Raw genomic sequence first — 14,540 nt, 5'->3', positions numbered from 1 at the left:
CCCCCCGTGGTGGCAACCGGCCACACCTGCTGCTGCCTGCGGGGGGTCGGGCTGCCAGTTGTCACCGGTGGAGGGAGCTCGGATGGGGCTTGGAAGGGACCTCTTGAGACCACTGAGTCCTTCTCCTGCCTGGGGGACCAGCTGGGATGGGGCAGTGGGAGAGGTGGGGCCACAGACTTCTTTTTTGTGTGATGGACTGGGTGGGATGAGGTCCTGTGTCCCCCCGTCCCGTGGGAGCCGGGGTGCTGGGCTGCCGGTGCTCCCATTCTGCTTGGGGGACAGGGTGCATGGGGACAAGGGGTCAGGGCCGCTGGTGTCCTTGCCTGCTGCGCACACACGCCTGCAGGAGGTGCCAGCAGGTCAGGGCCAGCCAGGTCCCTGCCTGCATGGAGGACTGCCTGGGTCTGGGCCGTGGCTGGGATGGGGTCCTGCATGTCCTCACCTGCAGGGTGTGATGGGTGCTGAGCACACTGGACACAGGGGGCTGGGGCTGCAAGTCCCTGGGCACAGCCAGGGACCTCTGATGCACCACGAGGGAAGAGCCCCTGCACTGTGGTAGCCCTGGGGCAGGGGTTCCCCAGGGGGGAAAGCTGCAGAGAGCAGTGGTCCCTGTGTGCCTGCTGCCCTTGGTGTGTGCCCAGGCTGGGGATTTTCTGGGTGACATCCAAAGCTGGCCAGATGCAGCCTGCTCTGGAACCTCAGGGCAGGCTGGTTGGTGGGAAGGGGAAGGTGGTGGTCCCCCAGGAGTTCCCACCAGCTCTGGGGGGAGCTAGGAATTAGCTGTGACTAACAAGGACCATAGGGGCAGGCTGTGGGCTTCTCAGGTGCCTTGAAGCTGCCCTCCCCCTCCCGGGTGGTCGCACCAAGTTCTGCAGGGGGCTTGCTGCTCTCTCGGGATGCTGATGTGTGTCCTATGCTCCCAGCTCACAGGTGGCTCTGGGGACAGCTCAGGAGACATTTGGAGGCTGGAGTCCTAATTTCAGGGGGGAGGCAGAGCTGCTGGAGTGGAGTGGGAGATCCTTGCTCAGGGGGAAGCCATGAGGGCAGCCTGGGTTTGGGAGGGATGGGAAACTCCAGGCCTTGAGAGGGCACAGGGGGAAGTGAGTGCTGGAGCTCACCTGGTGCAGAGGGAGGGAATGGCTTCCCCAGGGTGGCACAGGGAAAAGCAGAGGCTGGAGGGCTCACAGGACCTGACAAAATTCCTGGCAGGCTTGGGGAGCCTGTGGAGCTGTTCCAGGCTTGCACCATGGCCTTGCACCGTGGGCTGGTGTCATGACATCAAAGCAGTTTGCAAGGTGCTGGAGGCAGGTGTGGGAGCTGGGGATGTGTTCTGAGGAAGCCTGGCAGCTGCTCCTCAGCACGGGTGGGGGAGTGGGAAGCTGAAGCCCTCAGCTGAAGCATGGCAAAGGAACTTGTGGGACAGCTAAGTGCCACACAGGAGGTGCCCCTCTCTGCCCACATCTGCCTGTGCCTCTTCTGGAGGTTTCCAGCTGGAGAAGGTTTGCTGGGCAGGCTGATATGTGGTCAGTGTCTGACATGGGGTCAATGTCTCCCCAGGCCTTTACACACCAAGGTCTGCCAGGGAGAGCTGCTCCTGGGGAAGGGAAATGGTTCTTGAGGTTTGGTCAGGAAGGACAAACTGCTGGAGTGCTCAGAAACTCCTAGGAGGACATAGAGGCCATGTAGGGCCATGGATGAGGAGCTCTGTGCTGCTGGGAAAGGCCTTCAGGAGGCTGTGATCCAGCCTCCTGCTTGGAGCAAGATCACCCTCACTGTAGCATGCTGGCCATGGGCAGGGCTGGAAAGCCTCCAGAGACCTCCCCATAGGCTTGGATTGCCCAGCCCAGAGGAGATCAAGAGGTCTTGATCTGAAGCTCTAGTGAGCCCAAAGGTGATCAAGAGGTCTTGATTTGAGGCTCTAGTGAGCTCAGAGGTAATCAAGAGGTCTTGATCTGAACCTTTAGTGAGCCCAAAGGTGATCAAGAGGTCTCAATCTGGGGCTCTGGTGAGCCCAGGGGTGATCAAGAGGTCTCAGTCTGGGGCTCTGGTGAGCCCAGGGATGATCAAGAGGTCTCAATCTGAGGCTCCAGCACACTTTGGGCTGCCTGCCTGCCTGCTGAAGCTGCTGCCATCGCATTCCCAGATGGAATTTGCTTGGCTGGGTGGATGTGTGTGCAGGGAAGGTGCCGACCTGTGCCTGCTCCTGTCATGGAGAGCACCTTTCACAGCAGAGCTGGCTCAGCTTTGCATCTTCCTGCCATGGAGGATGAGTAGGGGAACTACAGCTGGGGCACCCCAAGTCCTAGTGCAGCAGGAAGATCTTCTCAGACCAGCTGACATCTCCAGACACAGCTTTCCAGGCTTGGATTTGGGGAGGGCACGTCTCAGATGCCCCCTGCCACCTTCCCACAGCCCAAATCAGGAGGTGCTGCTGGGGGGGGATGTCTGCAGGGGCTCTTGCCAGGCAGCCCAAACCATGAGAGAAAGCTGAGGGGATGGTCCCAGCCTGTTGCCAGGCTCCAGGAGGTGTCCAGCTCCAACTCCTTCTTTCCTCTTCAACAGAACACTGCTGCCAGAGACCCAGGGGCAAATGCAGCCAAGGGAGAGGATGTTGACTCTGGCCTTGATTCTGCTGGTGGCAGGGAGCGTGGGGAGTAAGTATGGCCGGAGGAGGGAGGCTCCAAGGGCAGACCCTGGGTAGTTTCTGGCCCCAGAGGTGGAGGTGATTCATTTTGTGATGATATAAGTATAAAATGCTGACTCAGCAGGGGCTGCAGGTTGGGAGCCCCAGCTGGTGCTGTTGGCAGGAGGAGCTGCAGCTTCTTGCTGGCGTTATCACCAAAGCCATCCAGATCAGCATGGAGGAAAACCAGACATGGGCTGGGACAGAGCAGGCAGGGGGAGATCACACCTTGGGCCATGCTTGGCTCACATGGACGTTGTGGGGGTCAGAAGTAAGGAGAGGCTGCTGCTGAGGCAATGAGAGAAGGAGAATCACAGGGCTGGCAGGGCTGGAAGGGACCTCGAGGCTCAGCCAGCTCCAACCCCCTGCCATGGGCAGGGACACCTCACACCACAGCAGGTTGCTCACAGCCACAGCCAGCCTGGCTGCAAACACCTCCAGGCAGGAGGCTTCCACCTCTTCCACCTCTGGATCCTCTCCCTCCACCTCTGGCAATGGGCACTGGCAGCCCAGAAGGCCAAGGGCAGCTCAGCTGCCAGTGCCCATTGCTGGCTCCCTGTCCCAGGCCTGATTCCTGCCCCAATCAGAGGTCTCCCACACCCCTATCCCTCCCTCACACCCTCCAAACTCCCTCCCCAGCTTTCCTGCAGCCCCCTGCAGCTCCTGCAAGGCCACCAGAAGCTCTCCTGGGAGCCTTCTCCTCTCCAGCCTGCACAACCCCAACTCTCTCAGGCTGTCTCCAGAGCAGAGCAGCTCCAGCCCTCTGCTCCTCCTCGGGGCCCTTCTCTGGACACCTTCCAGCCCCTCCAGAGCCTTCCTGCCACAGAGGCTCCAGAAGTGGCCCCAGAGCTCCAGCTGTGGTCTCAGCAGAGTGGAGCAGAGGGGCAGAATCCCCTCCCTGGCCCTGCTGGCCACACTTCTCTGCCTGCAGCCCAGGCTCTGCTTGGCTCTCTGGGCTGCAAGTGCTCCCTGCTGGCTCCTGTGGAGCTTCTCCTCCCCCAGCACCCCCAAGGCCTTTTCTCCAGGGCTGCTCTCCAGCCAGTCCCTGTCCAGCCTCTAGCAGTGCCTGGGATTGCCCTGCCCCAGCTGCAGGACCTTGCCCTTGGCCTTGTTGAGCCTCAGTAGCTTCTGCTGGCAGTTTGTCCCACGGGGGTGCTCAGAGCTCAGCAGTGTTTCCCCTCTCACCTCTCGTGGGCCTTTGTTTCCTCCCTGCTGCTTTCTCTTCATCATCATCAGAGGGAAATTTCTAAGGCACAGCCTGAAACTGCCACGGAGGGTCAGGGCTGTGGGGCAGTGCCACCGAGCTGATGTCCTTCTGTGCCCTGCAGGAGCCCAGCAGAGCATCTCCTGGGAGGTGCAGCGCTACGACGGGTGGTACAACAGCCTGCAGCACCACGGCCGCGGCGCCGCCGGTGAGTGCCAGGGCACGGCCGTGCCCGTGCCATGGGGGGGGCAGCTGGCAGCTGCTTCACTTGACAGCTGAAAGAAGAAACCCCTCCTGACCTGAGGCTGCTCACCTGCCAGCCACTGCCCCTTCCTGTGGCCCCGAGAGCCAAGCTGAATCCCCAGGGGCAGCCCGGAGCGGGCACTCAGCCCAGCTGCGTCTCCCCTGCCCTGCCCAGGCACTACCTGCAGCCCGTGCTGGGGGTGGGGCAGTGCCAGGGCAGAGCTGTGCCTCTGTGGGTCCTTCAATGGGCCAGACCCAGTGTAGGGAGGTCCCAGCCCTTCCCAGGAGGGCTTTCAGTGGCGGTCAGGGATGCCAGGGCTGGGGAAAAGCCTCTTCAGCCAAGGGCAGCGCTCAGCGTGGGGCCAGAGGCAGAGGAGCTCCTGGCCCAGGCGTGCAGGAGCCACTGCCTGCTCTGCACGGGGCTGGGGCTGCTGCTGGGCTGCTGTGCAGTACTGCTCTGCACTGGCACAGGATGCAGGATGTCCCTGAGCTGCTTCCTCATGCCTGCACCCTGCCCATGAGGCCACCCCCAGAGATCTCTGGGGCAGGGTGGATCAGACAGGACCCAGACTGGTTCTTTATCTGCAATGATAAAGATCCTCCTGTGGCCTAGATTGGAGTCCTGCATGGTGGCACAAAGGAGGTTGGCAATGGCACAGCTGCCTCTGGGTGTAGGCAAGGCTCCAGGGTGTGCCAGCAGCCCCAGCCCTGAGGCAGATGGGGCTGCCAGAGCAGGCAGGTCAGACCTTAACAGCTGGAGCCAAACCTAGGGGAATTTAGCCCAAAATGAAGACATTCAGGTGTCCCCCAGCTGTGGGCAGCTGCAGCAAGTGAAGGGCACCAGAGTGGGGAAGCAAACCCCAGGGTGAGGAATGGCCTCCTGCCTGCAGGCTGGCAGCACTGGGGCTGGAGTCAGAGGGGGCACTCTCCTCTTCTCCCCTGCCTCTCTGCCTCTTCCCCTTCTTGTTCCTCATGGTGCTGGCAATCACCTGGCGTCTGCAGGAGTGCCCCTGGGCACCATGGGCACCATACCTTAACCAGCTGCCTCCTGGAGCACAGCACCAGACCCCCAGGGGGTGTTCAGTGACCACAGGAGGGCAGCTGGAAGGGAACATGCCCTGGGGAGACCCTCCCTGTGCTGCAAGAGCTTTGGGTGTTGGTACCAACCCTTGCACCAAATTGGTCACTCTGTCTGTGCCACCCTCCTGCTCTCTGCTGTGCCCAGCTCCTGCTGCCCCTGCTGGCTGCTGGCTGCCTCTCCTGGGGTGCCCAGCTCCTGCTGGGTGCCTCTTCTCTGGGCATCTTGGTGTGCCCAGCTCCTGCTGCCCCTCCTGTCTGAGTGCCTCTCATGTTGTTGTGCCCTGCTCCTGGTGCCCCTCCTCCCTGCTGGGTGTCTCATCCCTATGGCATGTTGGTGTGCCCAGATTCTGCTGCCCCTCCTGTCTGTCTGCCACCCTCCTGCTCTCCTATGGTGTGCCCTGCTCCTGCTGCCCCTCCTGCCTGCTAGGTGCCTCTCATGTTGGTGTGCCCACCTTCCCCTCCTGTCTGCTGGGTGCCCTCTCCTCTGGGCATGTTGGTGTGCCCAGCTTCCCCTCCTGCCTGCTGGGTGCCTTTCATGTTGGTGTGCCCAGCTCCTGTGCCACCCTCCTGCTCTCCTCTGGTGTGCCCTGCTCCTGCTGCCCCTCCTGTCTGCTGGGTGCCTTCTCCTCTGGGCATGTTGGTGTGCCCTGCTCCTGCTGCCCCTCCTGCCTGCTGGGTGCCTCTCATGTTGGTGTGCCCAGCTTCCCCTCCTGTCTGCTGGGTGCCCTCTCCTCTGGGCAGGTTGGTGTGCCTAGCTTCTGCTGCCCCTCCTGAGTGCCTTTCATGTTGGTGTGCCCAGCTCCTGTGCCACCCTCCTGCTCTCCTCTGGTGTGCCCTGCTCCTGCTGCCCCTCCTGTCTGCTGGGTGCCTTCTCCTCTGGGCATGTTGGTGTGCTCTGCTCCTGCTGCCCCCCCTGCCTGCTGGGTGCCTCTCATGTTGGTGTGCCCAGCTTCCCCTCCTGCCTGCTGGGTGCCTCTCATGTTGGTGTGCCCAGCTTCCCCTCCTGCCTGCTGAGTGCCGCTCATGTTGGTGTGCCCAGCTCCTGCTTGGCCACTCTAAGTCTCTGTGCCACCCTCCTGCTCTCCTCTGCTGTGCCCTGCTCCCGCTGCCCCTCCTGCCCGCTGGGTGCCTCTCCCCTGGGGCATGTTGGCGTGGCCAGCCGCCCCGCCTGCCCGCTGGGTGCCAGCAGGCCCCCAGCAGGTTGCTCTGGTGCCACAGGTGCCAGGCTGCAGCGCCTGCTGCCGGCCGACTACGCGGACGGGGTGTACCAGGCGCCGCAGGAGCCGCGGGTGCCCAACGCGCGCAGGCTGAGCCGGGCGGCGGCGCAGGGCCCCTCGGGGCTGCCCTCCCGCAGGAACACCACGGTCCTGGCTGTCTTCTTCGGTAAGAGCTGGGCCCTGCCACGGGGGGCAAGACTGCTGCAGCCAGGGAAGCCCTTGGGCTGGCCAAGGCCTCGGGGAGCAGCGTGTCCGCAGGGTGGCAGAGTGCCGGCGCGGGGCTGAGGGGACTGGCACAGCTCTGGTGTGAAGAGGGCAGCAGGCAGCTGGGGCTGGTTAGCCTGGGGAAGAAGAGGCTGGGGGGGGGTGTCCCACCAGTGCTTACAGATGGCCAAGGGGTGGGTGTCAGGAGGATGGGGCCAGACTCTGCTCAGCGGTGCCCAGGGGCAGGGCAACAGGTGCTGGGCACAAACCTGACCATAGGAAGCTCCATCTAAACATCAGGAGGAACTTCCTGACTTGGAGGGGGGCAGAGCCCTGGAGCAGGCTGCCCAGAGAGGTGCTGGAGTCTCCTTCTCTGGAGACTTTCCAACCCCACCTGGGTGCTCTGCCCTGGCAGGGGATTGGCCTCAATGATCTCTGCAGGTCCCTTCCAAGCCCTGACATTCTGTGATGGCCACCACACCATGGCCCCAGCTGCCATGGCCACAGGGCTCTGCAGCACCTCCAGCCATGGGCACACCACCACCTCCCTGGGCAGCCTCTGCCAACCCCTGACCACTCTGCCACCAAAGGAATTCTTCCTCCTCTCCAACCTAAGCCTCCCCTGGCACAATTCCAGGCCAGTTCCTCTCCTGCTCTCCCCTGAGCCTGGGGAGCAGAGCCCAAGCCCAGCTCCCTGCAGCCTCCTCTCAGGGTTGGAGAAGCCTTTTCAGATCCTCCAACCTCACCCTGCCCTGGCACAACTCCAGGCCATTTCTTCATGGTTTGGGTAGAAAGAAAGTTGGTTTGTGGCACCCCAAGGACACAGATCACAGCATTCCTCAGCCACCACTTCCTGGCAGACTCACACCCAGGACATAAGGCCTTGGGTATCTCCATACCAAAGTTGATGTCCAGCCAGGAAGCTTTGCATAAAGGTTCAGTGAACCTTGGGAGGTGTCCCAGATGCTGCTGTTTGTCCCTTGGGAACTTCCTCCTCTGTCTGGCAGCAGAGGTTGGCAGAGAAGGCACAGGAACAGTCATGCTGTGGGGAAGTGCTGGGCATCACTGCTGCAGAGCAGCTGGAGCAGAGCTGCTCTCACCCAGGGGCACAGCTGGGGCTTGGCTCTGCAAGCCCAGGGATGTCTCTCTGGGGGCAATAATCACAGAGAGCCAGGTTGGAAGGGACCCCAAGGATCATCTGGGCATAGAATGAGTCCTAGAATGGGTTGGAAAGGACCTCAGAGCTCATCCAGCCCCAGCCCCCTGCCATGGGCAGGGACACCTCCCACCACGTGGTCTTGAACCACATCACCCCTTGAGCATGCCCTGGGTGCTGTGCTGCAAGGCCCTTGCCCACCCAGCTGCCCTACCAAGAGAGCTTTAGCTCACCAGCACTGCTGGAGGGGCTTGGCCAGGGCTCCCTGCAGACTCATGGAAGACTGAATGAGTTGTGTTGGAAGGGAGCTCAGAGCTCAGCCAGCTCCAGCCCCTGCCATGGGCAGGGACACCTCCCACCAGCACAGGCTGCTCAGGGCCTCCTCCAGCCTGGCCCTCAGCACCTCCAGGCAGGAGGCAGCCACAGCCTCCCAGGGCAGCCTGTGCCAGTCTCTCCCCAGCCTCACTGACAACAATTTCTTCCTGCTCTCCACTCTGTCTCCCCTCTCCCAGCTCAAAGCCATTGGCCCTCAGCCTGTCCCTCCCAGCCCTTCTCCAGAGTCCCTCCCCAGATCTCCTGGAGCCCTTCAGCTCCTGGGAGGCTGCTCTGAGCTCTGCCTGCAGCCTTCTCTTCTCCAGGCTGCACAGCCCCAACTCTCCCAGCCTGGCCCCACAGGGGAGGCTCTGCAGCCTCTGCTCATCCTGGTGGCCTCCTCTGGAGCCTCTCCAGCAGCTCCAGGTCCTTCACCTTTTCCCCCAGCTGCTGACCTTCTGTCCCTGGCAGGTTTCCATGTGCTGCTGGACATCCTGGGGACAGAGAAGGTTGGCTGCCCTGCCGAGTTCCTGAACATCCCCATCCCAGCTGGAGACCCAGTGTTTGACCCTGCAGGCACCGGGGAGGTGGTCCTGCCCTTCCAGCGCATCAGCTGGGCACCGGAGACAGGGCAGAGCCCCAACAGCCCCCGGCAGCAGGTAGGGCTCCCTCCCTCTGCTCTTTGCCTGGCAGCTGAATTCCTCTCCACCCAGCACTGGGCTCTCAAGCAGCCAAAAGGGCAGCTCCAGGGCTGCTCTCCTCGAAAGCAAACCTGTCAGGTGTGTGAGCCAGGTGCACATGGAGCATGTGCTGGGCTGCAGCCAGAGGAGTGTGGGCAGCAGGGCAGCAGAGGGGATCCTGCCCCTTGGCTCTGCTCTGCTCAGACCTCCCCTCCAGTCCTGCCTCCAGCTCTGCTGTCCCCAGCAGGAGAAGGACACAGAGCTGTGGAGAGTCCAGAGGAGGCCACAGAGATGCTGCCAGGGCTGGAGCAGCTCTGCTGTGAGGCCAGGCTGAGGGAGCTGGGGGTGATCAGCCTGGAGGGGAGAAGGCTCCAGGGGCACCTCAGAACTGCCTGCCAGGGCCTGAAGGGAGCCTGCAGGAAGGCTGCAGAGAGACTTCTCCTGAGGGTGTCTGGAGCCAGGCCAGGGGGGAAGGGTTTGGAGCTGAGGCAGAGCAGGGTGAGACTGGAGGGGAGGAAGAAGCTCTTCAGTGTGAGGGTGCTGAGGCTCTGGCACAGGCTGCCCAGGGAGGCTGTGGATCCCTGCTCTGTGGAGGTGTTCAGGGCCAGGCTGGATGAGGCCTTGGCTATCCTGGGCTGGTTGTGAGGTGTCCCTGCTTGTGGCAGGAGTTTTGCAGTAGATATCTCTGTGCTCCCTTCCAAGCTGAGCCATCCAAGACACAACCTCCAAAGTGCTGCTTCACACCCAGCAGCTCCAGGTCAGTGCTTTCCTTGGCCAAAATAACCCTGATGGCTCCAGGCCTGCCAGTGCCCTCTCTTTGAATGCAAGTGTGAGCAGCTGGCAGGGTTATGGAGGGCACAAGGGCACAGCAGGAGTAGTTTGCCCTCCTCTTTTGCTACCAAAGCTTTTATCACTTCAGTCAAAACAAAGGACTGGAAGGGGAGGCAGTGACAGCTGGAGCCCTTTTGGTGCACCCAAAGGGTGGCTGGCAATGGTCCATGGCCAAGTGGAGTCCCTCAGGGGTCAGTCCTGGACCAGTCCTGTTTAACATCTTTGTTGGTGCCATGGAGAGTGGCACTGAGGCTCCCTCAGCACCAAGCTGTGTGGTGCTGAGTGCTGGAGGGAAGGATCCATCCAGTGGGACCTGGACAGGCTGCAGAGCTGGGACCAGGACAACCTCCTGAAGCTCAACAAGGCCAAGGGCAAGGTCCTGCAGCTGGGGCAGGGCAATCCCAGGCACTGCTAGAGGCTGGGCAGGGACTGGCTGGAGAGCAGCCCTGGAGCAAAGGCCTTGGGGGTGCTGGGGGAGGAGAAGCTCCACAGGAGCCAGCAGGGAGCACTTGCAGCCCAGAGAGCCAAGCAGAGCCTGGGCTGCAGGCAGAGAAGTGTGGCCAGCAGGGCAGGGAGGGGATTCTGCCCCTCTGCTCCACTCTGCTGAGCCCACAGCTGGAGCTCTGGGGTCACTTCTGGAGCCTCTGTGGCAGGAAGGCTCTGGAGGGGCTGGAAGGTGTCCAGAGCAGGGCCCCGAGGAGGAGCAGAGGGCTGGAGCTGCTCTGCTCTGGAGACAGCCTGAGAGAGTTGGGGTTGTGCAGGCTGGAGAGGAGAAGGCTCCCAGGAGAGCTTCTGGTGGCCTTCCAGGAGCTTCAGGGGGCTGCAGGAAAACTGGGGAGGGATTTTGGAGGGTGTGAGGGAGGGATAGGGGTCTGGGAGACCTCTGAGTGGGGCAGGAATCAGGCCTGGGACAGGGAGCCAGCAATGGGGCTGCTGGCTGAGCTGCCCTTGGCCTTCTGGGCTGCCAGTGCCCATTTCCAGAGGTGGAGGGAGAGGATCCAGAGGTGGAAGAGGTGGAAGCCTCCTGCCTGGAGGTGTTTGCAGCCAGGCTGGCTGTGGCTATGAGCAACCTGCTGTGGTGTGAGGTGTCCCTGCCCATGGCAGGATGTTGGAGCTGGGGTCCCTTCCAGCCCTGGCACTTCTGTGATTCTTTGCCCCTTCCCCCTGTGCTCTCACTGCTTGCCCATGCCCTTTCCCCTGTCCCTTCTGCCTGCCCCAGACCAACGAGGTGACAGGCTGGCTGGATGGCAGCGCCATCTACGGCCCCTCGCACGCCTGGAGCGATGCCCTGCGGAGCTTCTCCGGCGGCCAGCTGGCGGCGGGGCCCGGCGGCCACCTCCCGAGGGAAACCGACGGCAGGATCCCCATGTGGAAGGCGCTGGACCCCGCCACCGGGCGGGGGGGGCCACGGGGGATCTACGGTAATGCTGCCGCCCTCGGTGGCTCTTCGGCTGCCTGGCTCCACCCCTGAATGGGAGCAGGAGGTCGCTGGAGCTGAGCCCAGAGGGTGCCCGAGGGAGGGAAGCAGCAGGGAGTGCCCGAGGCAGGGAGGGAGGCTGCAGGGAGTGCCCGAGGCAGGGAGGGAGGCTGCAGGGAGTGCCCGAGGCAGGGAGGGAGGCTGCAGGGAGGGAGGGAGGCTGCATTCCGAGTACCCGAGGGAGGGAGGCTGCAGGGAGGGAGGGAGGCTGCAGGGAGTGCCCCAGGCAGGGAGGCAGGGAGGGAGGCTGCAGGGAGTGCCCCAGGCAGGGAGGGAGGCTGCAAGGAGTGCCCGAGGGAGGGAGGCAGCAGAGGTCTGTGACCCATGGGTCAGGAGTCCCGAGGGAGAGCAGCCCAGGAAGGAGGAGGAGGAGTGCCCTGGGGAAGGCTTCCCCACAGAGCTGCTGTGCCCTCGGGGAAGGGCATCCCTGGGCTGCAGCAGGTCACCTCTCAGCCCCTTCCCAGCGGCCAGGCAGCGCTGGTCCCTCTGGTGCAAGGCCATTTCCTTGGCAGAGGGGCAGCCACTGATCAAAACCTGCTCAGCTTGCTTGGACCTCTTCACCTGCCCCACCTCTGGGCCATGCTGGGGGCCTGCTGGAGCCCCCCACTCACTGCCCCAGGCTGCCCCTCTCCCTGGGGAGGGAGGAAGGCTGAGGGGCCAAGAGGATGCTGGGCTGCAGCCCCCGCAGGGCTGCCCCAGCCACGGGCACAGCTGGAGCCAGGGCTGGCGTCCCCTCTGATGGCGCTGGTGGCCCTTGCAGACCTGGGCAGCGCCTGGGGGAACGAGAGCCCTTTCCTGCAGGCCCTGGGCATCGCCTGGTTTCGCTACCACAACCACCTGGCAGCAGGGCTGGCACAGGCACACCCCTCCTGGAGCGACGAGGACCTCTTCCAGCACGCTCGCAAGCAGGTCATTGCCACCTTCCAGGTGAGGGGCCAGACACCCCCGGCCCTGCCAGGAGCCCCCCAGCCCCTCTGCCGCCCCTGACCCCGCTGCCCTCTGCCCTAGAGCATCGTGCTGTACGAGTGGCTGCCCGCCCTGCTGGGGACGCACGTCCCGGACTACCCAGGTGAGTGGCACGGCAGGGAGCCGGGCTGGGGACAGCAGATGGGGAGGGAGAGAGAGAGAGAGACATGGGCCACCCCTCCCCCTCCAGCCTGGCTGCTGGACCCTGCCTGTTGCCCCACAGGTTACCAGCAGCACCTGGACCCCAGCCTCTCCCCGGAGTTCGTGGTGGCCGTGGGGCAGTTCCTGGCCACCATGGTGCCCCCGGGCGTGTACAAGAGGTAGGGCCCCGTGCCAGGGCAGGGTGGTAGCTGGGGATGCTCCTGTCCCTTCCCCAGGCTTGGGGCAGCCCTGGCCAGAGGCTGTGGGTCCAGCCCTTCCCTGCTCCCGCAGGACCCCGAAGTGCCAGTTCCAGAGGGTTCCTGGCTCCAACAGCTCCTTCCCAGCCATGAGGCTCTGCAACAGCTACTGGAGCAGAGAGGTAGGGAGCAAGGGGCCTGAGGATGGGGCAGGCTGGCTGGGGGCTTTCATGCCTTGCCCTGTGTCCTGTAAGGAGTGTGAAACGGGGTGCAGAGCATGGCAGCCCACCAAGGGGTGTGAGAGTCTCTCCATCCAGACATGCCCAGGTGCCACTTCCACCTGTGGCAGGCTCAGACCTCCAGGTTGAGCTGGCTTGGAGGAAATGAGCCTGGAAGAAGTCCCCAGGTCCCCCTGCAGCCAGGGTCTGCACCCCTGTGGGCTGCAGTGCAGGGGGGTGAGGCCCCCCCCCCCATGTCCTCGGTCCTGTGGGAGTCACTGCTCCTCCCCTCTGTCCTCAGCTGCCGCAGGCAGACGCCGTGGAGGTGGACAACCTGCTGCTGGGGATGAGCTCACAGATCGCAGAGCGGGAGGACCACATCGTGGTGGAGGATCTGCAAGGTCTGCTGCCCTCTCTTGCCCTGCAGCTGGGACCCGGGCAGGGGGCAAAGACCCTTTCTCCCAGGGGGGTGTGGGGGCCGAGGTGGCGACACAAGTCCCAGCACCGCTGGCGGCAGCCCCCAACCACACAGCCAGGCCAGCTTCAGGCCGCAGAGGCTGCAGGGCACACTGAAGGTGTCCGGGGGACCACCCTGGCAGGGGCGCTGCCACCGTCCCCACCTTCGGCGTTGCCCTCAGCAGAGGCAGGAGGCCAGCCCGGCGGCGGTGCTGCTGGGTTTGCTCCTCCAGCTCCGCCTCGGCGCTCAGCACAGCCTCCCCTGCCCCCCAGACTTCTGGTACGGGCCCCTGCGGTACTCCCGCAGCGACCTGGTGGCCAGCCGGCTGCAGCGCGCCCGCGACCTGGGGCTGCCCTCCTACAACCGTGCCCGGCGGCGCTTCGGCCTCCGCCCCCTCCGCAGCTGGACGGAGCTCGGCACCCACCTGCCGCCGCAGGTAACGGGCAGCAGCTCCGGGCACCGGGGGGTGCCGGGCGGCAGTGGGCACCGGGGGGTGTGGGGTGGCAGTGGGCACCGGGGGTACCAGGCAGCAGTGGGCACCGCGGGTGGCAGCCTGGCTGTGGCAGCAGTGTGGGCAGAGGGACACCAGGCTGCATCCCGTGCCTGCAGGGTGGCTCTCCAGGGGCACCTGCTCGTTGGCAGAAGTCTCCTGCCCCTGTGGTGCTCGAGGGCTGCTGCTCAGCTGCTCCAGCACAAGCTGCAGGCTGTGTGGGGCTGAGCACCCTCCCAGCACACAGAGGTGGAGCCTGGGAAACAGAGTCACAGAGCTGGCAGGGCTGGAAAGGACCCCAAGGCTCAGCCAGCTCCAACCCCCCTGCCGTGGGCAGGGACACCTCACACCACAGCAGGTTGCTCACAGCCACAGCCAGCCTGGCTGCAAACACCTCCAGGCAGGAGGCTTCCACCACCTCCCTGGGCAACCTGTGCCAGGCTCTCACCACCCTCCTGGGCAACAACTTCTTCCTCACATCCAAGCTGAATCTCCCCACTTCTAGTGCTGCTCCATCCCCCCCAGTCCTACCCCTCCCTGACACCCCAGAGCAGAGGGGCAGGATCCTCTCCTGGCACTGGCAGCCAGTGCCCATTGCTCACTCCCTTTCCTGTAGCACCCCCTCAGATCCTGGGAGGCCGTAAGAAGGTCTCCTGGGAGCCCCTTGCCGAGGGTCCCCAGGACTTTGTGCTGCCCTGGCAGGGCTCACCGCATGTGCTGGGTGTCCCTGGGCAGGTCCTGGCAGAGGTGGCTGCCCTGTACGGCAACGACACGGCTAGGCTGGAGCTGCTGCCCGGGGGCATGCTGGAGGCTGACAGCTCCCTCTTCAGCGCCATCATCCTGGAGCAGTTCGTGCGGCTGCGGGACGGCGACAGGTTCTGGTTTGAGAACACCCACAACGGGTAAAAGCCTCTCCCCCGGCGGGCAGCCCGCCCACGGCTCGGCCAGTCCCGCTCAGACCAAAGCCCAGGCTGGAGGCAGCAG

General features: G+C 63.9%; 1 protein-coding gene across 2 annotated transcripts in view; it reads left to right on the top strand.

Annotated features, from left to right (window-relative positions):
• The window catches only part of DUOX2 (dual oxidase 2), a 39,568-nt gene that overhangs the window by 6,173 nt on the left and 18,855 nt on the right, over window positions 1–14,540 (top strand). For both annotated transcript variants that reach the window (XM_068144198.1, XM_068144197.1), the window contains exons 2-13: window positions 2,563–2,654; window positions 4,012–4,095; window positions 6,429–6,593; window positions 8,571–8,758; window positions 10,830–11,031; window positions 11,848–12,014; window positions 12,096–12,156; window positions 12,277–12,373; window positions 12,486–12,573; window positions 12,911–13,010; window positions 13,339–13,502; window positions 14,292–14,458. In XM_068144198.1, coding sequence (XP_068000299.1) covers window positions 2,591–2,654; window positions 4,012–4,095; window positions 6,429–6,593; window positions 8,571–8,758; window positions 10,830–11,031; window positions 11,848–12,014; window positions 12,096–12,156; window positions 12,277–12,373; window positions 12,486–12,573; window positions 12,911–13,010; window positions 13,339–13,502; window positions 14,292–14,458 — 1,547 coding nt within the window. In that variant the 5' untranslated portion in view covers window positions 2,563–2,590. The remainder of the gene's footprint in view (window positions 1–2,562; window positions 2,655–4,011; window positions 4,096–6,428; window positions 6,594–8,570; window positions 8,759–10,829; window positions 11,032–11,847; window positions 12,015–12,095; window positions 12,157–12,276; window positions 12,374–12,485; window positions 12,574–12,910; window positions 13,011–13,338; window positions 13,503–14,291; window positions 14,459–14,540) is intronic.

The sequence above is a fragment of the Melanerpes formicivorus genome, unplaced genomic scaffold, assembly GCF_026170545.1.
Source record: "Melanerpes formicivorus ecotype bairdi unplaced genomic scaffold, bMelFor1.0.p_v2 SCAF_10, whole genome shotgun sequence".
NCBI classification, from domain to species: Eukaryota; Metazoa; Chordata; class Aves; order Piciformes; family Picidae; genus Melanerpes; species Melanerpes formicivorus.
The sequence above is the reverse complement of the archived record's forward strand: the minus strand, read 5'-3'. Positions and strand labels throughout refer to the sequence as shown.